We start from the raw sequence: 25,385 nt of genomic DNA on the forward strand, positions 1-25,385 counted from the left end.
GGTTCCCCTCTTTTGTGTTCAGGAGAGCCTACGAGAGGCTTAGGAAGAAGAGGAGGGGACCTAGAGACACCCAAGGCTTTTGAGGAGAAGGTTTTGGGATGTGGTTTGGCATCCCAGCAATTCATGGCACCCAGAGCTTGGATGTCCTGTTCCTGGGGACATCCCCACACCTTTGGGCAGGACCCAGGTGAGAAGGTAACCTGGCTGCAGAGCTCACCCCAAGGGGGATTTCAGCTGCTGGGCCTGGAGGTGAGCAAATAACTCAGCTCTGGGGTCCCACAGGCTCTGTGCTCAGCTCTAACCCTGCTCCCAGCCTGCTCTGCTGCTGTTTCTCATGACAATATTAACAATCTCTCTTCTTCTGGACTTCTATTTTTTTTGAGCTCTTCTTCATCAGCCCTCAGGGCTCTATCAGAACCAGTTGTTACACCAATCTTCTGGCTCCCTCCCAAGGGAAACTGAGGCACAGAGAGGTCAGGGCTTGCACAAATGGCAGTGTGGGCCAGTGTCCCACAGGCAGTCCCTGCTGGTGTCACCCATGCAGGGACAAGGGAGTGGGGAAGGAGCTTGATCCCCTTGGCCCTAAAACCCTCATCACCGAGTCAGGGGTGGGTCCCTCGGGGACAGGGGTGGTGGGGATGGGGAAAAGCTGCTTCTCCCTCCACCTTTCATCCCAGCCTCATGCTCTCCTTCTCCTTCCTCTTGCAGAGTCGGTGCCCATGGCAGTGATCATCGGGGTGGCCGTGGGGGCTGGGGTGGCATTCCTGGTGCTGATGGCCACCATCGTCGCCTTCTGCTGCGCCCGCTCTCAGAGGAGTAAGTGTCACCCCCAGGTCCTTCCAGGCACGACTGGGCTGGGGCTGGAAACCTGGATCAAGTGGGTTGCAAAGAAGCAGAGGTAGAGTTTAGGGATGTCCTGATTTAGGGATGACACCCCCCCCTTGGAGCAATCCTGATGCCCAGCACTAAGGAGCATCCTTGTTGTGCCACGTTGGTGCTTAAAAACTCTCCTGGGTGCCTACTCGCTGCTTTGCTTCTGGTTCAAGCCCATGTTTTCTGTGTAAAATGCAAAATTCCCAGTGGGAAGTTAGAGCCAGAGGGGTTTGTTGTAGGACAGCCCAGCTGGTGTGGGAATAACAAAGGAAACTGAGGAGAAGGAGCTGTAAACATGGTGTTCAAAGACACCAAGAAGTGAAAGGTGGATTGGTGGTGACATGAAGAGGTGTCAAAGCAGGAGGGAGAGGAGTGGGTCCCTGCTTGGGTTTTGGTGGAACATCAGCCCCTGAGGGCCCCTGGTGTGGGAAATCCCTGAATGGGAGAACCTGACTGGGAGAGAAATCAAAAAACCACACAGGGTCAGACACAGCGAGCCTGAAGGGTCTGGAAAAAGGGGGGAAAAAAAGAGTTTATTGCCCATCTGTTGTTGTATCTTCAGTGACTTTACAGCCCAGAGTTATTTAAGGGGGACCACTCCTGGGAGAGGATGTGCAAGACAGTAACCAGCTTCTCCTTGTGATTAAAGACAGAGGCTCCAGCACCAGGAATTATGAATCATAGAATCACAGAATCCTAGGGGTTGGAAGGGACCTCGAAAGATCATCTAGTCCAACCCCCCCTGCCAGAGCAGGGCCACCTAGAGCACTTCGCATAGGAACGTGTCCAGGCGGGTTTTGAATGTCTCCAGTGAAGGAGACTCCACGACCCCCCTGGGCAGCCTGTTCCAGGGCTCTGTCACCCTTACAGGAAAACAATTCCTCCGGATGTTCAACTTGAACCTCCTGTGCTCCAATTTACACCCATTACCCCTTGTCCTATCACTGGTCACCACTGAGAAGAGCCTAACTCCATCTCCCTGACACTCACCCCTTACATGTTTGAACACATTGATGAGGTCACCCCTCAGTCTCCTTTTCTCCTGGTCCCAGCAGGAAATAAAAACCAAGGAAAATCCATAATAACCTCCCAGCAAAATCCTTTGCCTTGAGCCATGGAGGTGCTGGGGGGGGCAGTAGGGTGCAAATCGCAAGGGCAGTTCAAGGATGGAGCTTCAAGCTGGTCTTGGTTGCTTGATTCCACTGCATGTCAGCTCAGCATCTCCTGCCTGGTCCAGCCTTCTCTGGACAAAGCCAGGGAGGTCCTGGGTGAGGTCCTGGCCAGGCAGAGCTGATTCCCTCTGGCTGGAGCCACATCTGAGGAACCTGGGAGTTCAAGGCAGGTTTGGGTTGGCAAAGTCACCCAGGGAGGTGAGAGGCAGCTTCAGAGCTGGTTACACCTCACTGCTGAGATCTCCATCCTCAGCTGTGGGTTGGTTTGGCTGAAAACGACTTCTTCAAAGCATGCCTGACACCTTCAGGGAAGGCAGAGAGTCTCTCCAGAATTGTTTGTGCTTGAAAAGAAGCTGCTGGGAAGATTCTGTCATTCCCAAAGCCCTGGTGACTCCTTTGGCCATGAGTTGCCCTTTTCCATGGGCAGCTGCACCCCAAACCTGGGTCAGGCTTTTCTCAGGGGCTTCTCAGCACCAAGTATTTCACCTGCAGGGATTTTTCCCCCTCTCTGGCCAAACAACACCTCCTCTGGGTCAGCAGCCAGGAAGCTGAGAAGGCTTCAGGTGCCCAAACTCCAGAGGCAACACAACCCCTGCTCCCCAGATGCCTTCCTTGAGTTGGGTTTCATTTTCCCCAGAGCTGGGGGATGGTCCCTGAGGATGTTCTGTGTTCCACCCCATTCCCATTAAACCCAGTCCTCATCTCCTTCTTTGCCCAGATCTCAAAGGGGTGGTTTCTGCCAAGAATGATATCCGGGTGGAGATTGTGCACAAGGAGCCAGCCTCAGGCAGGGAGGCTGAGGAGCACCCCACCATCAAGCAGCTGATGGTAAGGATTTCCTTCTCCTCCTTGTAAGCCTCCAGGTAAGTGTTTGATGGGGATGAGCTCCAGGACATAAACCCCACTCAAGGCAAGGATGATCCACCCCAAAAATCTTGCTCTTGAGCCCCTGCCATGAAAGTTCTTCAAGCAAAGAACATGTTTGCTCATGAGGAGGAAGGGGTTTCCTGCTACCATGACCCAAAGTTGCTGAAGTTGAGCAAAGTTGGGTGAGGAAAGCACTGGAAACAGGGAGTAGCACGGAGTCAGTAAGGTTGGAAGAGGTCTCTGAGATCACCAAGCCCAACCACTGACCCACCAGTGACCAGTGGGGTGCAAGAGGTGAGCACAAGAGGGTTGAGGGTGCAAAATCTGTGTGGGAGTGGGGACAACCTGGAGCTGGGACAGCCTGGGAGGTGTTACCTTCCTGAGGACACAAAGGGACCAAATGGCCCAGGCAGGGCAAAATGCTGATGGTTGGAATCCCAGGAAATTTGGACCACATCATCTCCCTGCTGTCCCCCTGTCTCCCAGCCTCAGTTTCCCTTTGCTGTTCCTTGCTGGTGTCACAGCACAGGTGACAAACAGAAGCCAAACAAATGGCAAAGCAAGGTGGAAGAGTGGAGAGGAACAGGAGAAGGGATCAAAGAGGCTGGAAGCTGCTGGGTGGGAGTTGCAAGGTTTCCCTGGGTGGAAGGACAGAAGGTTGGGGACAATCTGCTGAGGTGAAGAGGAAGGAGGAAATTCCTCTCCACGGGACCTCCACCACCAGGCTGGCAGCAGAGCAGACACACAAAGAAAGGTGATTTCACATCAAGGTGAGGCTGGAACCAGAGCTGCACTGGTGATGAGGATGCTGGGAGGATGGAGATGGGGCAAAAAATAAACCTACAGGATTGATTTGGTGGCCAGGAGGAAAAAATGCCTTTTGTGGAGAGCTTGGGTGGTTTCACCTTCCCAGCAAGATGTCTGGGATGTGGTTTGGTTTCCACATGGTGTCAAGGGGCCAAGTGCCACCAGGGTAGGTGACCTCGAGCACTTTGAGATACAGGAGGACAGAACAGGTCCCACTGGACCAGGAGGAGGTGAGTCTCCTCCTCTCATAGCCAAATCCTGAAGATACATCAGTTGGGAATAATCTCCTTGGATCAGCGCTGTTCAAGAGGATGGGAGGGATGTTCCATCCCACCCAGTGTGGATTTGGCACTGTCTGGACCTACCTGGCCAGGAGAAGACATCAAAGCCCCCTCCCCCTCCTCACACGGCCTCAGCAAGAGCATTCCCAGAAATTCCTTCTCCTTTTCTTCTCTCTCCCATTTCCAGCAGCCAGTGGGAGCATCCTCCTCCAGCCACCAGAGCTTCCGCTGCTGGGCAGCCTTAAGAGGCTCTGAGTTTGTCAATAAAATGATGGATCCAGCGTCCAAAATTCCTCCTTGCTAAAGAGGGGTGAGGACACCTCTCCAGCAGAGTCACCCCAAGACTTTCCTGCTCTCCCTCCTGCATTATTTCTCCTGCTTTTTCTTCCTTTGCCTTCCCTAAACTTCTCATGATGGTTCCATCATCTCAGCCTCCACCACATCCCTTGAAACACTCTCCTTGCCCTCAGCAATGTTCTCAACACCTCACAATTTGACAGATTTAATGCAAATCCCATTAACAGGAGCTCATCAATGAAAGTGGCACCAAGAAGCCAAGACCCTGAGTTCCACCATGGCCAAACTTCCTCCTGTTGAGCTCCTGTTGTGCCTCAGTTTCCTGTCCTGGCCCAGCTCTGTGACACTTCCCAAATGTATTTGTTACCCTCCAACCATCTGCAGCCTCCACAGCTCTCCCTGTTTGTTTTTTTCCCCACAAATAATTATTATTCCTGCATCTCTTAGCTCGTTACACCCTGGGAGCTGTGTCACCCTGCCTGATGTGCACATGGCCACATTGTCACAGCAACCCCCAACCCTTCCTCCTTCTGCCAGAGGAACCAGAAAGCAAAAAAAAAGCCCATGATTTGGGGCAAAAGAACCCAGGAAAGGGGCTGAGCCCAGCTTGTGGGACTCAAACTTTAGAATCATCAAGTTTCCCCACTTGATGATTCTAAAGGAGCCACGGAGCAAGATGAGGGAGATCACCCTGAGATGAGGGCGATTAGCAGGAGATCCAAAGTCACCGCTTTACAAAAGCATCCAAGCCCAACAGGATGACCCTGAGGTGGCCCCAGCCACCACCTTTTTAGCTCCTGTTTGGGCCAGAATAGTCAAACCAACCTGTCCTGTAGACAAGTTGATGATCTTGGCCTTGCTCATCTTCCTTTCCTGTCCCCAACCCCAGCTCCAAGGGATGTCCCCAAGTTTGTCACAGCCTGCAAATAGTGACCTGAGGCATTTGGTCAGCTCAGATCTCCAGGGAAGAGGTGAAATCCAAACAGCAGAGATGAAACCCAAAAATATATTCAACTTACAGTGATTTGTGTACCAAAGTGACACCACTTTGGACCAGGGGAAACTGAGGCATGACACAGTGGTGATCACAGCTGTGGTTGCTGGTCCAGAAGAGAAAAGTTTGAGCACCTGGAAGCTTCTCAGATCTTTCTGGGCATCCCAGGGAGGCCAAACATCCCCCTACCCAAAGGCACCCAAAACTGCCTTAAAATACCCCAAAACCCTGAATTAGTGCCACCAGCAGGGCTGTCCCCAAAGCTGGCACACCCACGCTCAAAGCCAACCAACCCCCCACCCCCCAGGAGAAGCCATTCTGGGGCAGGAGGTGTTACTCCAGGAGCCCAGATAAAAGTTTTTTGGATAATTCTTGGGGGCACCTCTAAAACCAGAGAGATTTTTCAGGACATTGGGGTGCAAAGCTTTGTCTTTTAGGGGGGGGGATGGGATGGGAGGGACTTTTTTTGAGTTGAATTTAATCCTCGGGGATGCTGGGATTTACCCCTGGGAAACCTGGCTGGGATTTGGGGTTTTTTTATTATTATTCTTTACCCCGAGGAGAACTCAGGTACTTTAATTTATTCCATTTAATAACCACAGCAAAAGCTTTCAGGAGCTGAACAGAAAGCGCCGTGGGGTGAATTCCCTCACCAGGTTCCCATTTGCAGAAGGAAAGGAGAAGTTGGGCAATAAATGGTGATTGGGGGGAGGGAGTCTGGAGCTGGAGGCACCTCCAGGACTCAAATCTCTTGAGAAGAACCAGGAGTAAAAAAATGTAAAATGGTTTGGTTGGGGTTTTGGTTTTTTTTTCATTCCCAGCGTGAGAATGGCAGAACCCAGCAGGGAGCTGGAGGTGTCTGCAGCCAAGTTCAGCTTGGGAGGAAAGGATGAAAAGGAAAAAAAAAAAAAAAGAAAAAAAAACCCCAAAACAAACAAACAAACCAAAAACACCTGTGGATTTTTTCGGGGTACTTTGGTGGCCACTCCCCACCAACACCTCCCCACTGGGGTGTCCCTGGGCACCCCCCATCACTCTGTTGAGGGGGCTGGGGGCAGCTGTGGGGCTCACCCAAGGGGTGTGGGACCACCCAGCCCCAGGACCGAGGTGTGGGGGGCAGTGGGTGCTTGGGGACACTGGACCCCCACCCATCTCCTCTTCCAGATGGACCGGGGGGAATTCCAGCAGGACTCGGTGCTGAAGCAGCTGGAGTGCTCAAGGAGGAGGAGAAGGAGTTTCAGAACCTGAAGGTTGAGCTGGACCTTGGGGGTCCCCACGGAGCCCAAACCCCCCCCCCCAGGTCCCTGCTGTGACAAGGGGCTGCAGCACGTGCCCAGGAGGTCACAGCCCAGGGTGCTGAGCACCAAGGGTGGGTCCCTCTGTGAGTGGCTGCCACCCCCCACCCATCCCTCATGCCACAAGGATGGGTCCCCCTGTGCATTGCTGCCCACCCCCCCACCCACCCCAACGCTGTTGGTGGTCACCACGGGTGGGTGGTGGTGGCACCACCAACCTTCTCCCCCCCCCCAGCGCCGGAGGGCAGGAGAGGTTGGGTGGGCTGCAGGTGGGTAGGTGGGCACCACGATGCCCGTCGTGGGACACCCCTACCCACTCCCCCTCCCGCAGGACCCCACCAACGGCTACTACAGCGTGAACACCTTCCAAGGAGCATCACTCCACGCCCACCATCTCGCTGTCGGGCTGTCCCGCCGACCTCCGCCCCACGGGCAAGCAGCGGGTGCCCACGGGGATGTCCTTCACCAACATCTACAGCACCCTGAGCGGGCAGAGCCGCCTCTACGACTACAGCCAGCGGTTCGTGCTGGGCATGGGCAGCAGCTCCATCGAGCTCTGCGAGCGGGAGTTCCAGCGCGGGTCCCTCAGCGACAGCAGCTCCTTCCTCGACACGCAGTGTGACAGCAGCATCAGCAGCAGCGGCAAGCAGGACACCTACGTCCAGTTCGACAAAGCCAGCAAAGCCTCCGCCTCCTCCTCCCACCACTCCCAATCTTCCTCCCAGAACTCGGACCCCAGCCGCCCCCTCCAGAGGAGGATGCAGACGCACGTTTGAGTTGCGGGAAGAGGGGTTGGGGACACGCTCGGGGGACTTGAGCCGCTCGCTCCGTGGGGACTGGGATGGTGGCGCCGAGAGCCCCGCAGGCAGCCCAGAGCGGGGCTGGGGAAAGGGGGAATCGGCTGAGAGTCCTCCTCATCATCATCTTCCTCCTCCTCACACCCCTCCCGGCACCACCCGCTAAGCACAACCCCGCCGAGGAGCCCCGGGGACCCTCCCCAAACCCAACCCCCTCCCCAAACCCCTTCCCTTCCCTCTCGGTGTGCGGTGTCCTTGCTTCTCGAGTCCGTTCCAGGGGGGCGGTGGGATGGGGGGTGGGGGGGGACACGTTGGTGGCGACATTGGTGGCACGGGGCCATCCCCCAGCCCCGGGCAGGGCCCGACAATACAAGAGGTGTTTCTGGTGGCACGCCTGGGCTGGTGGCCACAACCATGGCACTTGGGGGGACACTGGAGCCACCAGGGGGTCCCCAAGGTGAGGGGGGGTGATGGTGGGGGGGAGGAGGGGGGGTTCGGGGGAATGGTCCCCATGCTGGGGACAAGGGTGCCTGGGGGTAAAGGGAAACTGAGGCTCGGGGCAGCTGGGGCCACACAACCCCCAACCACAGGAGCCAGGAAATAGGGACAGGTAAGGAACAGGGACACGGGCTGGGGACATGGGGACACTGCACAGGGCCACGGAAACACAGCCATAGGGACAGCTGGGGACAGGGGTACAGCTGGGTCAGGTACAGCTGGAGACATGCGGACACAGGGACATGGCACAGGGACATTTGGGGACACAGGGACATAGACAGCTGGGCACATAGGGACACAGGGCAACAGACGTGGCACAGGGACAGTTAGGGTCATGGGGCCATGGTTGGGGACAATGGGACACAGGGCAACAGGGACATGGCACGGGGACAGTTGGGAACAGGGAGACAGGGTCATAAACATAGGGACAGCTGGGGACATAAGGGACATGGCACAGGACAGCTGGGGACACAGGGACAGGGACACAGACAGTTGGGGACTTAAGGACACAGCCAGAGGGACAGCTGGGGATACAGGTTAATGGGGACACAGGACAGGGACAGTTGGGGACATGGGGACACAGCTATAGGGAAACAGACAGGGGTATGGCACAGGGACAGATGGGGACACAAGGAAATGGGAACATGGGGACACAGACATAAAACAGTTGGGGACATGAGTGCACAGAGAGAGTTGGGGACAAGGGGACACAGGGACATGGCACAGGGATGGGGGGGACATGACACAGAAACATGAGGACACAGCCAAAGGGAGAGGAGGGGACATGGCACAAGGACACTTGGGGACAAAGGGGACATGACACAGTGACAGATGGGGACACAGGAATGTGGGGACAAACATAAGGACAGCTGGGGACATTGGCACAGGGACACAGCTGAAAGGACATGGCACAAATACACTTGGGGACGTGACACAGTGACAGATGGGGACACAGATCCAGGGACAGGTGGGGAGATGTGGACACAGGGACGTGGGGCCACAGGGCCAGGCTTGGGGACAAGTGGCCCCGGTGTGGTGGCAGTGCTGGGACAGCCCCCCCAGCCCCAAGAGCAGCGGGAGGCACCTGGAGGCTGCACCATAAATAAAATTTAAATTAATTAAATCAACTCCTCTGTGTGCATGTGTCCCCTCAACCCCCAAGCCCCAAAGTGTCCCCACGCCCCCCAGGTGACACCCAGGGGGTCCAAGCCCCCGCGCCAGCGCCACGGGACTGGGCCACCCAGTAAAAACCAGTAGAAAATAAAAAAAGGGAATTAAATATTTTGGGGTGGGCCCAGGGCAGGGAGGGGGTGAACCCCACCCTGAGGCTCCAGCTCCCTGGGGGGCTCCTGGACCCCCCCAAAAAATCAGCCCCTGCATGGGGCCCTCGTCCCAGTTTGGAGGAAAACCCCAAGGGGGATCCCTCCTGCCCCCCAGACCCGCTGGGAGGACCCCAAACACACCCCCACACACAACCCCCTCCCCCAGGTCCTGGGGAGCTGCAGGAGGAACCAGGGGGGCTCCCTGCGCCCCCCAAGCCCCCCGTGGGAGCCGCAGCCCAGCGTGGCCCCAGTGCTCCCAATTGTCCCAGGGTGAGGTGACCCCCTCCTTGGGCAAAGAGGGGAGGAGGCTGTCCTGGTGAGTCCCTCAGAAATAGGTGAGGTTCTTGACCAGCCCCAGCTCCAGCATCTTCTTGATGGCCACGGCCTCGTGCGAGACGTTGTGCTCCGACGCCTGCAAGGTGGGGACACGGGTGACACCAGAGCTCAGCCTTGTGCCCCCCCTCCCACCTCAACCACCCCCAGCAGCACTGAGATGTTGATCCCACACCCGAAGTGAGGAGCCCCCTGCCCCCTCCATCAGCTGCATCCAACCTCCCACCATGCCCACACCAAGATGTTGGGCAACAGGGAGAAGTTGGGTGGCGACCACACCAAGGTGGAAGGTGCACCCGTGGGGAGAACCCCCTGCAGCCCTCAGCACCACCCAAACAGTGCCCAAGCCACCATCCTCCATCCTGGAGGAGAAACGGGGGTAACATGGACAGAAACAGAGGGAGATACTCACTGCCATGGACTTGAGTGTGATCTGCTCGTAGTAGTGGATGGTTTGCTTCTTGTTGGCAGAGTCGGGGTAGCCAAAGCCCGCGATGTGCACCAGGTCACAGAAATGCAGTGCCAAGGTGATGGCCAACAACCCTGTGGTGGGCTTCTGGAGGGAGAAGGTGGAGAGCAAGCCATGAAGTGCCCATGGGCCTTCAGCAAGCTGCAGAGGGTGAGCCAGCGAGGAGGACAGCAGCCTTCTTGGTGGAGGGGAGCAGGGTGGTTGGCCATCTCCACACCTCTTACCTGTTTGACCTTCCGTGGCTGCTTCATGGGGAGGTTGAGCAGTTTAGCAGCAGTGACCTCCATGTAGTAAGGGTTGAGGACACGCACACGCTCGGGGTTGGCATCCCAGATGAGTGGGGGCTGCTTCCAAAAGCCCTTCCGAACCTGCCGGAGGTTGGAGATGTCCAGAGGTGCCCCAACAAGAGAGGTGAAGTCCCCAGGACCTCCCCTCGCTCCCCTCCACGCTCACCCTCTTCTTGTCGTTGAGGATGGCCTCCATCCACTGGAAGTCCATGGGCTTGAAGGGCACCAGGACCAGCAAGGTGTCGGGGTTGTTCTCCATCTGGGGGTTGAAGTGGGCAGACTCGGGGTAGAAGAGCCTCATGGTGGTCTTGGAGCCCACATCCTGCTCATAGCCATGGACTGGGGCGTTGTTTAACCTTGGTAGGGGGGGCACACACACACATGGGGGACATCAGAGGTGTCAAGGCCACGGGGAGGTGGAGCTTGGGAAGGGCTCACCAGGACTCAGGCAGATACCTGATCACAACATCATAGGTGTTGATGGTCTCCCCCATGGAGCTGTTGCGGAGCCGGTGGCCGTTGCCCACCACCGCGCACCTCCGGCACTTCAGGCTGTCAGAGGAAAGCTCCAGGTCAACCAGACTGCTCAGAACACAGGCAGTTTTAACCCTGAGGTGTGCTGTCCACCCTACAAAGCTTCCTTAACCCCAAAAAGTGGACCTTAACCCCACGGTGTCTGCTCTACAAAGCTTCCCTAACCCCACAGGTGGGTTTGAACCCCACAGGTGGACATTAACTTCACGTTGTCCACTCTACAAAGTTCCCTATGGGTTGCAAAGCCTGGTGTGTCCAAACCCTGGGCCCACAGCATCCAAAATTCCATCCCCCCACCCATGAAGAGAAAGAGAGAAAAGGCCCCACACCCACCCCAGGGTTACCTCTGGATGCTCTCTGGCAGGGAGTAGCGGGTGATGGCCAACAGGCGCAGGAGGACATCTTCTGCAAAGTGAGGAGCAGGTGAGGCAGGCAGCTCCTGCCCACCCCTTCCAACCCAAAACCAAGGCAGATAATCCTACACTGGGGCTACATAAAGCCTGGCCCACCATCAACCCACTGATGGCCACCAGGAGCACCCAAGTATCTAAAAACCAGGCAAGCAAGCAGATGAGGAAGAGTAAAAAACAGAAAAGCAGCCCCAAAAATTCTGTTTAGGTAGAGATGAGTTGAAACACCCTCCCACCCCCCAGGGAGGAGAAGGAAGATGGACAGAGAGACCCCCCAGGGCTTACCACTGCCTTTGGTGCCATAGGGCAGCTCATAGGGAGATGGGGTCTTCACCCAAAAATAGTCCTTCAGCTGCAAGAAGAGGGGGTGGTCCCTTGTGTAGCTGTGAGGAAGGAAAGGGACAGTGAGAGGAAGAGGAGGGAAGAGCACGGGGAGGGGGCCTGGCTCTGTGTCCCCACCCCCCAGACTCACTTCCCGATCAGCTGCGCCGCTTTCTTCTCCACCTCCCCCATGGCACACGTGGTCTTGTTTTCTTGTACAGGGAAATAAAAGCTGGAAGAGGTGAAAAAATTATTAATAATCATTGTCCTCATCATGGCTGCTCTTCTGTGACCCTCTTCTGGCAACAGGGGGGTGGAACCACCATGGTGGGATTCAAACCACGGTGGGATTTTCATGTCTGTGGTGGGACTCAACCCGTTGGTGGGATTTTGGTGACCACCAGATTTAAGCTGAGCTTTGCTTTGGGGATTTACCAGCTGGCCTTGCAGCCTGGCATCAGAAGAGGTCTCTCTTGCTCTGCTCAGCCAACTCTCCTCTTTCCCCATGAAGAGGTTTTTTTTCCCCTTTCTCCCAGGCTTGGAATTCACACCGTTTGCCGGAACTCCCGCAGAGCCCACCTGCCAACCCTTCTGTCCCCCTCTGTGTCCTCCTCATGTCCCCCCCCCAAACCAAGGATGCTGCCACCTCCCCAGTCCCCCAGAATCTGGTGTCCCCGGGTGGGCTGGGAGGGAGGAGAGTGAAGGGAAGGGCAGGAGGTCCCTTAAATGTCACCAAAAGCCACTCACAGCCGTATGTACCTGTCTTCCCGGTAGAGCGAGTACCAAACCATCACCAGAAACAATGCCAGCACCCCGAGGAGCTTCCCTCCTGTGTGCCCAGAGAGGGATGGTGGAGGGGAGGGGAAAGAAAACCACCATCAATAATCAGTATAATTTAATCATCACCATTATTAAGATCCCTGGGGGGATTTTGACCCCAAAACCCGGGTGCCCGAGGTTCAAAGACCCCAACAGCCATTAAGTCACCCAACCCAGAGCCACAGCCAAGCACCATCGCCCGAATTTTCCAACTGGAACCCACCCTGGGATCCCCATCCCTGCTTGGAAAGAGGGAGCCAAGAGCCACCCAACCCCCCTTGGTGGGACTCACGAGACTTGTTGATCATTTTCATCAGCACAGGAGGAGGCATCAGGCGAGGGCCGGAGCTCTCATCGCGGCTGCCGCCAGTCACCTGGAGAGGGAAAAAAGGGGAAAAAAGATCTCCTGAGGTCCAAACTCCATCAAACATCCCCTCCCCCCCCAAAAAAAAACCCTCAACTGAGAGGGGAGTTTATTTTCAAATTAATTCCCCAGAAGATTTATTCCCATTTCTCCACCCTGCAGCCACCAAAGGTTGGACTTGGAGCTGCTCAAAGCCCAGTGAGCGCTTCCTGAGGGGTGTTCAGTGTCACACAGGAGAAAAATCAAACAAAAGGAATTAAAGAAGAGAATTCAAGAGGAAAAAAGAGGCCATGGTGATGACCTGGAGGGGTTTTTTTAAGCCCAGCATCCAACCAGCACAAGTCACCGCGTGTCTGAAGCTGCAGGTGCCACCACCAAGCCCTGTGGCAGCTGAAGGAGATGGAAGGAAAGAGCATCACATACTTGGGAAACCTCCAAGGCCCTTGAGTCAACCATCCCAGGGACAAAAAGAGCTTTTTGGGCCAACAGGGTGATTTTCTCTTTCCTCCACAACCTGGAACAAGGCAGCAAAAAGCCCAGGTTGGAGCCAGCTCTGGCAACCCCATGGCGAGGGTGGAAAAAATCAACTTACCAGGTGGGAGAAGGTTTTGAGGGGTTTTTTGGGAGGGGGATGAGAGGGGAGCAGCCTCTGCTCCTCAAGGTTTGCTCCTTCTCTAAACCCAGCTTCAAGTTAAGTTTGGTTTTGCCGCCCTCAAAACCAAGCTCCTGACTCCCAACCTGCCACGTCTCAGAAGAGGAGGAGGAGGAGGTCAGGAAGTGTCGAACACCCAACCAAGAGGAAAGGAGGGGCTGGGTGATGATATCCTGCTCATGAGGGATTAGTCACCTTGTTTGGGTCAGGAGCACCCACCTCAGCACCCCACCCTGCCTAACCAAGAGGACACCTGCCACGTCCTCACCTGCTCAAAAACGAGTCAAGAGTTGTGGCTTTGGGGTTAAAACAGGTCAAGAAAGAGGAGAAATGGGACCAGAGAACCAGGCTCTTCCCTTTCCCCTCACCATGGAGAAAATCAGATGGGTGGGGAGGGCAATTAATTAGCAAAAAAGGAAAAGGAAAGGTAATTAAAAGGGAATTAAGGATAATTAAACCACCCTGCAAGCAATGGAGAGAGGAAGGACAGAAAACAGTGTCTGATGGCGAGGGAGAAGGATGGGAAGAGGGATGGGGACGTGGTGGTGGGACATGGGCTCCCATCATCACCTGGAGACCCCAGGAAAAGGCTTCAACATGCCCCCCACTTCCCCCCCCAAGTCCACCATCCCAATTCCTGGCTCTGGGAATCCCTCCAGGGAGGGAGCAGCTGCTGGGGGGAGGGATGAGCCCTCTTTAGTTGGGGAAAAAGACAGAAGGAAGGGACTCTTAGAAAGCAGCTGCTGGAGTTTTGGGGTTTTTTTGCCTAGCAAAAAGTCCCCAAGGAGACATCTGAAAAGTGTCACTTGAGGGGCCCAATCCCACCCTGCTGCCCCAGGGCTGGGGTGCTGCTGGGCTTCAGCACCCCAGTTTAACACCAAGTCCACCCTCCCAGCTCTCCCCTGTGGGGCCAAACCACCCCAACTCCAAGCCCCTCCTGCAGCTCCAGGGTCCCAGAGGAACCCCCTCTCCCTGCTCCTTGATGTTCCACACCACCTTTTTTTCTTCCTCTTCTTCTTTAAATATTACTAATTTTTTTTTTCTCTCTGAAGGTTTTTCATGAGTATTTTTTTGTTTGTTTCTCCCCAGGCTTGTCCCCACAGGAGAGCAGATCACTTACCTAAGCCAAACACTTCGAATAACCTGTGGACAATTCAGGGGTAGTGAAGCGTTTGGGGAATGCGGAACAAACCCAGAGCACACCCGGGGGCTGCCCCCCCCCGGGACCTCGGCCAATGCCCCACCAGCTGCCTCCTGACACAGCCACCACCCAGCTCAGACAGGGCTGAGCAGCCCCAAAGTCACCTCCAGGGTGGCCTCAAGGGCCCTGCTGCACCCCCAGACCCGGCCCTGCAGCACCTGCAGCACCTGAAGCCTTCCTGGTGCCACCAACGGCAAGCCCAGTGCCACCAACAGAACCTCTGGTGACACCAACGGAATCTCTGCTGCCACCAACAGAACCCCTGGTGACACCAACAGCACCTCTGGTGACACCAATAGCACCTCTGGTGACACCAACGGAATCTCTGGTGCCACCAACGGAACTCCTGGTGCCACCAACGGAACTCCTGGTGCCAGCACTGCATCTCTGCTACCACCAACAGCACCCCTGGTGCCACCAACGTCACCTCTGCTGCCACCACTGCATCCCTGGTGCCACCAACAGCACCTCTGGTGCCACCAATGGCAAATCCAGTGCCACCAACAGGATCCTTGGTGCCACCACTGCATCTCCAATCCCACCAACAGCATTCCTGGTGCCACCAATAGCATCTCTGCTGCCAGCACTGCATCCCTGCTGCCACCAACAGCACCCCTGGTGCCACCAATGGCATCCCCAATCCCACCAACAGCACCCCTGGTGCCATCAGCTGCATCCCTGGTGCCATCAGCTGCACCCCTGGTGACACAAACTCCATCCCCAATCCCACCAGCAGCACCCTTGGTATTACACCAAGAGCACCCCTAGTGCCACTACAGCATCCCAGTCCTGCTGGGACCCATCCCTTCCTCCCCCTCTACTCTGGTGGGTTCAGTCCAGGCCATCTCCTCCCCCACACATCCCTGGAGCTGAGGGGAAAGTCCCAGGTGGATTCAGCTCCCCACGCTTGGAAGCAGCATCCAAACAACCCCCTCTCTGATGCTGAGCACCCAAACTGCCCCCCGGGCTGAACCTCTCCCCCAGAAATGCCTCCCAAGCCCCTCAGCTCCTCAATGAGCTTCCCCACCTCCTTCAGATCCACAATGGGAATTTCCCCACCCAGTTCCACCATGGCCAAAGGAAAACCCCTGGGAGATGCCACCCCCATGGCCACAGCCCTTCCTGCTCCAGGGGTGACCTCGCAGGAGCCCCTTCCCACATCTCCACCTCTTGGTGCTCTTCCATTGCCATGGTAGCCCATGGCTTTGGGGAAAACAAGGTGGACACTGCTCCCATGCTCCACTCATCCCACCCCACCATCTCATCCCTTCCCATCCCATCTCATCCCATCCCATCTCCTCTCATCCCACCACCCCACCCCTGAGGACCACTCCATCTCCTCTGCACCCCCCCAGCCCCTTCCCTCCCCTCAGCAGGGATGGGATCACCAGAGGAACCTGGTTTCCCCCCCCCACCCTCTCAGCCCCATCCTTTCCCAGCACCACCAGCACGTGCTGGAGCCTCATCTCAACCTGGGAGGTGGCCAAGGGGCTTGGCAGAGCTTCAGAGGGACCCAAACTCCTCAGCCTGGCACCCAGAGTTCCCCCACCCTGGGTGCCCCCACCCCAAGCTGCTCAGGGACTCAGTTTGGTTTTGTTCTGACCAGGAATGGGGATTGGGGTGCTGGGGACACCGAGGGTGCTGGGGGAAGGATGGAGATGCTGGGGGGGAAGGAGGGGAGAGAGGATGAGTCCTTCCATGCAGGCACAAACCCCAGATCACCCCAGGATAGTGGCTGCAGGAGCTCTGATCCCACCCAGCCTCTCCTCTTTTTTTTAGTTTGTTTTTTTTTTAATGGAATCCTTGCAGCAGGAAAACCAAAAGGATGGGCTCCAACCCCCTGCCCACAGCCCCAAAATCCCAGCTGCATGGGTGCACCCAAAGCCTCCAGGGTGACCCCAGGAACTCAGGGCCCTTCCTGGGTGTGTTCACCCATGTTATTAGAGGTTATAGATTACTAATTACGTTAAATAGGCTTGAAAAACAGAAAATCAAACCTCTTCCACTGCCTGAGCTGCTGGAGAAGTGAGCCACCCATGGGGGGGGACAACCCCCTGCTCACCAGCTGAGGGTGGGCACCTGGTTACAGCCATGGGATCAGGGTGAATCCAGACACCTCCCCTCATCCTCCCTGCCCTGGCTGGTCCCCACTTGCCACCTCAGCCATCTCATTGCCACCTCAGTCACCTTGTTGCCACATTAACCCCATCCTTGGGGACACGGGGGTGGCAACGGTGGCATCGGCAACGCAACTCGTGGGGCTCACTGTGTGTGTGTCCCCAGAACACGACCCCCCCAGAGAACCCGGGTGGGAAATGAAGTGATTTCAAGTTGAAGTGGCAACTTTTAACTCCAGGCGTTCCCTTTTCCAGGGCTCCAAAGCCACCTGCCCATCTCCAAAGTGCCACCTTAACCCCCGGCACGGCGCCGGCCCCGCGGTTTTCCGGTGGTTTCCTCCTGCTCTGCCCCAATGGAACACCCAGGGGGGACCCACCCTGCACTCCCTCCAGCCCAAAAAACCTCGGGGTGAAAAAAGCAGATGGATTTCTGAACCCCCGTCCCTGCCCTTTTTCTCTGACCATGAAGGAAAATATCCCAGAAAATATCATGAAACATCTACAGATTATCAAGAAACATCCACAAAATGTCCACAAAGTATCAAAAAAAAATAATCCACAGAATTTCCAAAATTATCCAGAAATGTCCACCAAGGAACTTCCACTTGGCACCCCCAACATCCCCTCCAACCTCCAGCAGCCCCCTCAGCCACCCCAGGAGGAGGCTGCTCAAGCCCAGGGCAGCATTCCCAGCATTTTCCAGCATTCCCAGCAGTGGGGGAGAGGCTGAAGGGTGACAAGGAGCTGGCAAGAGGTGACAGCTACTTACGGTCCGTCCTCTTGGGCCAGGCAGGAGCTGGGTGGGATCTACGAGCCCATTCTCTCTTCCCCTGGAAAACAGGAAAAAAAAAGGTAAAAACCCAACATCCTCAAGGGCTCCAGCAACTGGTGAGGGAAACCATTTCCCTCGAGAGGACCCTGATCTGGGGCAGCACTGATGAGGAGCCAACAGGAGGTCTCCAGAAGATATCTGTGCTCCTCAGAAAGCCACCCAGCCCCAGCTGCACCCGCCTTCCAGCTGCTTTTAAGGAGGAGGGTGCAATGGTTGGGTGCCAAAACCTGGCCACAGGTTCCCCCTTTTGCCACCCAAATACTTCACTGTGCCTCAGAAGAAGCAGGTCCCAGGGAGAGGTGGCCCCAGCCCCGCTCACCCCTGCAATTCTCCTGCCATCCCACCTGGAGAATCCTCCCTTAATTCCACCTCACCAGCAGCAATCCACAAAAAACTTGAAGGAGAAACCCTGCTGAGATGCCACCACCCAGGGGAAAAAACTTTAGGAGGCAAAACCCTCCTGAAGTGCCCCCAGGCAGGGCTGAAGCCTCCCAAGAAAAGCTGCTCTGCATCCAGCTTGATCACCCCAACTCATCAGCTGGAGGGGGAACACAGCTGCTGGGATGGGCAGGGTGGGTGGGGGGAGTCCCAGCTTGCCCCCCAAAATAACCCAAAAACTTGAGTTTTTAACCTGGAGTTGAAAAGCCCCCCCAGCCCCCAGGCACCTTTCCCTCTTGATGCCCCACTCATTTTTCACTGGGTGCCTCCCCCCTAGGGTTTGGCTCCCCATGGATGAGGGATGGCTCCATCCTGGTCCCAACATCTCCCTCCTCCAGCTCTGCTTTTTTCTACACCTGCATTTCCTCAGCTGGGGGTTTTGAAACCAGGGGGCTGGGGGAAAGCAGCAGCCAAAGCAGCTGAGGGCTGCAAGAGCCCCCCAAAGAATTCCCCTTCCTGCAGCAGGGTCCTGAATCCACCAGAACACCCAACGTGGGGGCTGCTGAGGAGCCTTTCTGTTTTGAGCATCCAGTTATAGGATTCCTGACAAGGTCAAACTTTCCCTGGGGAGCTCCTGCTAAAGCCTTCATGGCCCAACACCAGCCCCTGAGGAGGAGGAGAAGGATGAAGGAAGGAGAAGGATGCTCAGAGGTGGGCAAGGAGATGTCCCCAACCCTCCCAAGATGAGCAGGAGATCCCTTAAAAGCACCTGGGCCCCAGCAGGAAAGATCTGAGCTCCTGCCTGGAGCTGGGCTTTCCAGCTCAACTGGAAGATCCAGGAGCATTCCCAGTCTGCCCAGGATGGTTTCCTAGCCCAAGGTCCAGAAAAAAACCCAGTGTGGTTCAGGTGTTGAACAGGTCAAGAGCTGGTAGTGGCTCCACCTGTCTGGCAGCTGATCCCAGCAGGAAAGAACATCCTGAAGCCCTCAGAAAGTCTGAATTCTGCTCATTTTCCTCCCTGGAAACCAGGCCACCTTTCCCCTCCTTCCTGCCAGCTGCATTTAAATATTTATTTCTAAATTTAAGGAGTGGGGGAAGAAAGATACTTGGTGCTCTGCCCACCATCCCCACGTCCCCACCAGGACGTCCATGGCTTTGGGTGGCAAGAAACCAAAACCCAGTGGTTTGGTTTGGTTTTTTTTTTCTCCTATTCAAGATAAATCTCCCTCCTATACAAGATAAACCCCACCCTTTAAAGGTGTCCCTGGGGGGAGAGCATTTTGGGGACGACTTGCAGAGAGATGGATGAGCCACCAAATCCCTCCCTCATCCATCATCCTCCCCTGTTAAAAGAAAGAAAAGGAGGGGGATTTGGAGCCAACCTGAAGCACAGCACCCGTGTCCCTCCAGCACTGCTCCATCGCCGTCTCCCTTCCTACAAATCCCTTCCCAAAGGGAGGAGAGGGAGCAAGAGGGAGGGGAATAAAATCCAGGTGAGCTCATCCTCCTCTGGAGAAACCATCCCTCCTTGGCAGCAGCCAGCCGTTTCCAAGCCTAGCACATCCCTCACGTCAGCCTGATCCTTATCACCTTGGGATTTTATTCCCTGGGCAGGTATTTTGGGGAAAAGAATCCAAAAATCCCTTCCCAAGCTTCCTTTTGGGGGGAATTTTGGCGTGGGAGTGGATTATTTTCTTTCTCATTTTCCCTCTTCATCCTCAACCCTCGGCTGCTCCTTGGCCACTGAGCAGAACCCCAAACCCTCCAGGCTAAATAATTATTATTTCCCCCCCCCCTTTAACTCAATAATGTATTAAACCTATTACACTTTTTTTTCTCTCTTAAATCCTCAGAAATGGGAGGAAAAAAGCCAAGCTATCCCAGCCAAGCCAGGATTATCTGAAGCAACCTAAAAATACAATGCCTGCTATTAAAAGCCAAACCTCCCATAACAAACCCACCCCCCTAAATAAAAAAAAAAAGCAAACCAACAGCAGTAAAAGCACACACACACACACAAAATCCCCAGTTTCCAAGCGTGGGGTGTTCACCAGACTTAGAAAATAACTTATATGGGGTTTTTTGTAGCAAAACTGCCAAGGGAACAGCATCCTCCGGTGCATTTAGGCGAGACAGGCAAATAAATAATTAAGATTTCAAGATGAGTTTGCATAATGCAGATAATCTGTCAATTTAACTTGTAAATGCCCTTGGAATTAAGCAGTGACTTTGTTAATTAGGCAGCAAAGGGGCCCAGCAAGACCAAGCTGCTGTAGGACCACGAAGATTGGGAAAAATTGAATTTTCTGAAGGGGGATGGAAGGGTTTTTAACTCCCTCTGCCCAGGAACAACCCCAGATCCTTGTGCACAGCCTGATTTTTGGGGTAAAATCTGGTTTCTCAGCTGAAAAAGCAGCTGCCTGGTCTAAAAGCCACCAACACCCTACTATTAAAAAAAAAAAAAAACTAAATAAAGGGGGGAGAAATGAGCCAGAGGGGCTATTTTTGAGGCTAAATCCTATTTTTTCGTTGAATAAATAACATGCTTTGAAAGATGGGCTCTTGGGCACCCCCCACCCCAAATGCCAGAACTTGTTCCCAAGCCCTGGACAGGGAGGGGACCTGCTCAGCCTGATTCTGCCAAACAGACTCTTCTTTGTCATTATTTTTTTTCTTTTCCTTCTATTTTTTGTTTCCAAGCAGCGCCGGTTATCGCCCAGGGATGGGCTTGAGAACTTCCCAAGCTTTTTTGGCTCCATTCCTGGAGCCCTGCTCTCCACTTTGCATCACATTTAACCCCTAAACCCCTTTACCACCTCGTCCTCATCGTTTTCACTCCTGCATCCCCTCCTCTCAGCATTTCCCCCCAATTTTATTTCTCATTTTCACCCCACTTTTCCCCTGGGCGGGTCCAAATCCACATCAGTGCCATCAAGTCCCCCCCCCACCACAGACAAGCCTGGCAGCCATCAAGCTGCTGGGATGGGATTTTAATACCTGGACAGACATTTTATTGCTTGCCACAGAGATGTCAAACAGCACCCAAGCCCCAGAGCAGCAGGTTTAAGTATGAGAGCCCCACCCTGTGTTTTCCTGCCTCAGTTTCCCCCTTTTGTAGGTCTCAGGGAAGCTCTGCCCCCATCAGCAGCGGTCCCAAGGACAGGAAAGAAAGGTAAAAAGAAAAATGAAATAAAAACCAAATAAATAAATAAAAGAATTAAAAATAAAAATAAAAATCCCAACAAACCATGTGATGGAAATGTTGCAAGAGGCTCAAAACCTGCTGGGGGCTCCAGCTTGTGCAAGGCCACCAGTTGCAGCCTCTTGCTGCCAGCATCACGCTCTGGTTTAAACCAAAAATGCTTCAAGCCCTGCTGGAGATGAGGGGGCTGCAGGACCAGGCCAGGGAAAACTTGGTTGAATCTGCAAGGAGACATTTTGCAAAGGGAAGAGGGAAGGGAAGCTGCATCTGGAAGCGATCGGCGGTGAGGAGCCTCTCCCAGGAATTCCAACGGCGTGAGCTCAGGTTCAAGCCTCCTCCACAGAACCAAGATTAAGGGCAAAATAAAACAAAACAGAAAAGAAAAGAAGAAAAAAAAAAAAAAAAGAAACAAAACCAAACAAAATCTTCAAGCATCAGCACAGAGCTGTATTTTTAAAACAAAGCGAGGTGGAGGCTCCCCACTGGGTCCTACCTGGAGGCAGCTTTGTGATTTGTGATTTGGCTTGGTTTGGATTTGTAAATCGAACAAAAAAACCACAAAAAAAAAAAAAAAAAAGAGAGAGAGAGAGAGGAGAGGAGAACTGAACTGTCTGAGTAGCTTTGTTGGCACAATTTTGCAGGCGTGGTGTGGGGAGGGGAGTCCTCCTCCAGCACTGCATTCTCTAAACCAGCCTGGGCCCATCCCCTGGCTCCCACCTCCAAGCATCCCTCCAAGCTGCATCCCACCAGGAGCATCCTCAGGAAGAGCCCAAACACCAAATCCTCTCCAGCCCATGGGATCAGGACCACCTCCATGGCTACCTGCTACCCACCTTCCTGCTGGTCCCTGGTCACCAGACCACACAAGACATCCTGCAGAAGAACCACGACCGGCACCAGCCCCAAACCTCAACCAGCACCCACCAAGTCCCCACCAAACCCAGGGTGGAAGAGGGGCTCCTCCAGCTTCATCGGTCAAATCCCTTTCTCCTTCCTCCCAGGCAACTTTCCAGCCCAACCCTGGTCACATGCGAGGGGTCAGCAGCTGGAAACACAAGAGATGAGCCAAAATCCAGCTTTTTTTCTTTCCTCTTTTCCCTCCTAAGAACACGCAGGGGTTTCCTAGAAAAAGCTCCAAAGCCACGAGGGTGGCAGGAAGGAGAAGCCACAGGTGTCAGAGCATGAGAGGGGAGGTTAAAAAGGAGGAAAAAAAAAAAAAAAAGAGAAGCAGAGGTTGCAAAGAGCTGTGTGAAAGCATCAAATCATTTCCCTCACTGGCTGCAAAATCCAAACTGCTGGTGCCAGGTCCTCATCACCCCAGGGTCCCCAGCCTGGGATGGGGTTTTCCACAGGGAAGTGGGTGAAGTTTCACACCAGGAGGAAACAAACAAAAAGCAGGAAAAAATTAAATGAAACCAATTTTTTTTTTTAAATGTGATAGGAAAAGCTGCAACGAAGACTCTCAGCTCTGAGAAACTTGGAGATGTGGGTGCTCCAGAGTTCAAAACAGATTTCAAAAACCCCAGGAGGATGGTGCCAGCCCTGGTGGACACCCAAGGTGCAGCTCTCCATGGTGAACAGCCCTTCAGCTACCTGCCCAGGGGTGCTTCCTCCTCTGATCTTCACATCTGCAGAGCCCTCAGCCCACATCCTGGTGGGATTTGGTGCCTTGTCACACCCAGTAGATCCTTGGCCAGGGCTTGGAGATGGAAGTGTGGGTGCTCCAGAGTTCAAATTGGACTTCAAAAAAACCCAGAGGGATGGTCCCAGCTCTGGTGGACACCAAACTCACAGATCCTTGGCTGGAGGTGGTGGAGCAAGCAGCTCTCTAACAATGCTGATAACCAAGCACAAGGTCCTGTTGGTTCGAAGATGGAGATGTCACAAGGAACCAGGACTGGAAGACCAGAGGAGCCAGCACTGGAGCTGGAGGAGGCATCTTCTGGGATGAGGTGGGAATTGCACCAACGGGAGTCGCGCTTCCGACGCAACGCGGAGAGTTGGAGCTCAAGGACTGCAGCCCCAACACATCCCCCCCATGGCCAATCCCCCACTCCAAAACTCCATCTCAAGAGCAGGCACCAGCCTGGAGCCCTTTTCCTCCCCTGGCTCATCCCCCTGTCCCATCAGCAGCTTCCTCACCTCCAAGGCTGGTGGGAGGGAGAGCCCGGTGGAGAAAGCAGGAAAATCCAGCTGGGTTTCCCCCAAAGCTCCACCACGAGGTTCTCACTGAGGTCTCACCAAAAGATGGGGACCAAGGTGGCCCAGCAGCCCAGTCCTGACCCAGTGGGCACCAGAAGCATGCAGGCATCACTCCAGTAACCCAACAACCACATCCCCTGCCCCCCCTCCAACCTGAGGAGCACAAGAACCTCCCAGTCCAAGATTTTCCCTTTGTTCTCTGCTCCCCACAACCAACCCCCATCACCACAGTTCTTTGGGGAAGCAGGAGCAAACACCTTCATTTTCCCCCAGAAATGAGCCCATCATGCAGGAGAAGGTGCACATCAGGGGGCTGATGGGTGTCCCCCACAAAGACCCTGGGAAGGTGTTGATGGAGCACCAGAATAGGTCCCCCCTGCCCCTTTGGGACCACCAAGCATCCAGCAAGGATGTTCAGGTAAAATAAAAAAACCCTTCAAACCAGTCCCATAAATCCTCTCAGAGCTGGACACGGAGCACGTTCCCCCCTTCTCGGGGCCTCCAAAAGGATCTTCCCGTCCTCATCCCGGTGTTCCTGCAGCACCCACCCATGGCAAGAAGCAGAGGAGATGCTGGGGGTCCCGGGGGTGTTTCCCCACCCTGAGGGGAACCCATGGGCAGGGGTGATGCCAGAGGATGGATTCTCCCAGGGCTGGAAGGGTCTGTTTTTCCTTAGGGGAGTGGGAAAGGAATGGCAAGACCCGGGGGGGGGACACACACGACTTTTCTCCTCCTCACGTTTCAACGCCAATTACTTAGAAAAATAATTAAAATAAATAAAAACGAGGAATAAAGCAGGGTGGGAGGCAGGGGTGGGGGGGCTCCTTCTGACCCCCCATTCCCACCCCCCCTGCCTGTGCCCTGCCAACCAATCCCTCCCAATATTAAAAAAATAATTAAATCTATGTGGGGTTTTTTTCTCGCCCTTTTTTTTTCGCTGAAAACCCGCTCGGCGGATGGATTTGGGAAAGGGGAGGGGATGGAGGGGGGAAGAGGAGATGGAGGGGGGGGAAGAAGCCGCGGACACGGGGGGGGAACCCAAGTGGGACCCCTCGGACTCACCATGGGGCAGCCAAGGGGGGTCGGGAGCTGGAGGAGGATGCTGGGGGGGGGATGCCGGAGTCAGCCCCGGGCTGGGCGGGCAGGGGGCGGGCAGGGGCGGTCACGCCTGCGCATAGAGCAGGGATGGGCGGGAGGGAGGGAGGGAAAAGCATCCCGGGAATCGGGGACACGCTTTGGGTGCTCCCGAGCCCCCCTTTCCCATCCCTACCCCACCCTCCCATTCCTAAATATCAGAGGATGGGGTGGAAACCTCACCCCCCCTTTGCCATCCCCCTCCCCAGAATGGGAGCAGCTGGCTGGAAATGATGAGCTCCCCACCCAGGAGATCTGGGGGTTCACACACACACACACACACACAGCTTGCTCCAGTTGGGGTCTTGGGGTTTTTTTTTGCCGATTTGGGGGTAATAAGTGATGTTAATGCTGGGTTTAAGGGGGGACAGGGGCAGCAGGGTGCTGCAGTTTTATTCCTCTTTAGCAGGCTGGAAAGGAGGAGCCTGGAGGTCACCAACATTCTTTGGAAGACGAAGGGATCCCCCACCAGGGATATTGATTGATAAAATAGCACTGATTGCTAAAATAAGACTATTCATTGCTAAAAGGATGACATGGATAAAACCACTATAAATTAGTTGCTAAAAAGCCCCCTTAGTTTGTAAAAGCCACCATTAATTGCTAAAATAACACTTTATAAAAACCACTATTAATTGGTTAAATAATGATTGCTAAAATAACTATTGATTAAAACGTTATTAATTGGTAAAATGACACTTAATTGGTAAAATAAATGAATTTATAAAAACTGCTGTTAATCACTAAAATAACAATTGATAAAAACCACTGTTCCTTGGTGAAGGAACACTATTAGTTGATAACAAAATCTGATTAACTGATAAAATACCTGGTGAGCTGCTGGCTCTGGTATTGCCAAGGATGACCTCAGAGACCATCTCAAGATTTTAGGAGCATCTCTGCTTCACCCCTCGCCCTGTGCTGGGG

At 54.6% G+C, this 25,385-nt stretch overlaps 2 protein-coding genes across 5 annotated transcripts in view; one reads left to right on the plus strand and one right to left on the minus strand.

Annotated features, from left to right (window-relative positions):
• The window catches only part of KIRREL3 (kirre like nephrin family adhesion molecule 3), a 270,602-nt gene extending 263,240 nt beyond the window's left edge, over positions 1-7,362 (plus strand). Inside the window, 6 exon segments of the mRNA XM_030464796.1 lie at positions 709-816; positions 2,764-2,873; positions 6,456-6,501; positions 6,504-6,541; positions 6,918-6,953; positions 6,955-7,362. Of these exon segments, the coding sequence (XP_030320656.1) occupies positions 709-816; positions 2,764-2,873; positions 6,456-6,501; positions 6,504-6,541; positions 6,918-6,953; positions 6,955-7,362 (746 nt within the window).
• Positions 7,363-9,472: 2,110 nt separating this feature from the next.
• ST3GAL4 (ST3 beta-galactoside alpha-2,3-sialyltransferase 4) lies at positions 9,473-25,385 on the minus strand. Of its 4 annotated transcripts, none has more exons than XM_030464858.1 (12): positions 25,288-25,385; positions 17,480-17,540; positions 12,669-12,750; positions 12,317-12,386; positions 11,709-11,789; positions 11,522-11,619; positions 11,171-11,231; positions 10,749-10,844; positions 10,459-10,648; positions 10,230-10,373; positions 9,949-10,092; positions 9,473-9,615 (listed from the first exon to the last, which is right to left on the minus strand). In XM_030464858.1, the coding sequence occupies exons 3-12, from the start codon at positions 12,706-12,708 to the stop codon at positions 9,529-9,531; spliced, it is 1,011 nt and encodes a 336-aa protein (XP_030320718.1). In that variant the 5' UTR covers positions 12,709-12,750; positions 17,480-17,540; positions 25,288-25,385; the 3' UTR covers positions 9,473-9,528. The 4 variants fall into 4 exon arrangements, with proteins under 4 accessions (XP_030320718.1, XP_030320717.1, XP_030320721.1 ...); XM_030464857.1 differs by having other exon boundaries at positions 12,305-12,386; XM_030464861.1 differs by lacking the exon at positions 25,288-25,385 and adding an exon at positions 24,387-24,440.

The sequence above is a fragment of the Calypte anna genome, chromosome 24 (assembly GCF_003957555.1).
Source record: "Calypte anna isolate BGI_N300 chromosome 24, bCalAnn1_v1.p, whole genome shotgun sequence".
In the NCBI taxonomy this organism is placed as follows: Eukaryota; Metazoa; Chordata; class Aves; order Apodiformes; family Trochilidae; genus Calypte; species Calypte anna.

Bases quoted from the DNA above. Each gene is read 5' to 3' on its own strand.
- ST3GAL4 (XM_030464857.1), bottom strand. From the start codon at position 12,708: ATGCCTCCTCCTGTGCTGATGAAAATGATCAACAAGTCTC. The intron at 12,387-12,668 runs GTGAGTCCCACC...CTGGGCACACAG, and splicing joins GAAAATGATCAACAAGTCTC to GAGGGAAGCTCCTCGGGGTG. The intron at 11,620-11,708 runs GTGAGTCTGGGG...CCTTCCTCACAG, and splicing joins GCGGCGCAGCTGATCGGGAA to CTACACAAGGGACCACCCCC.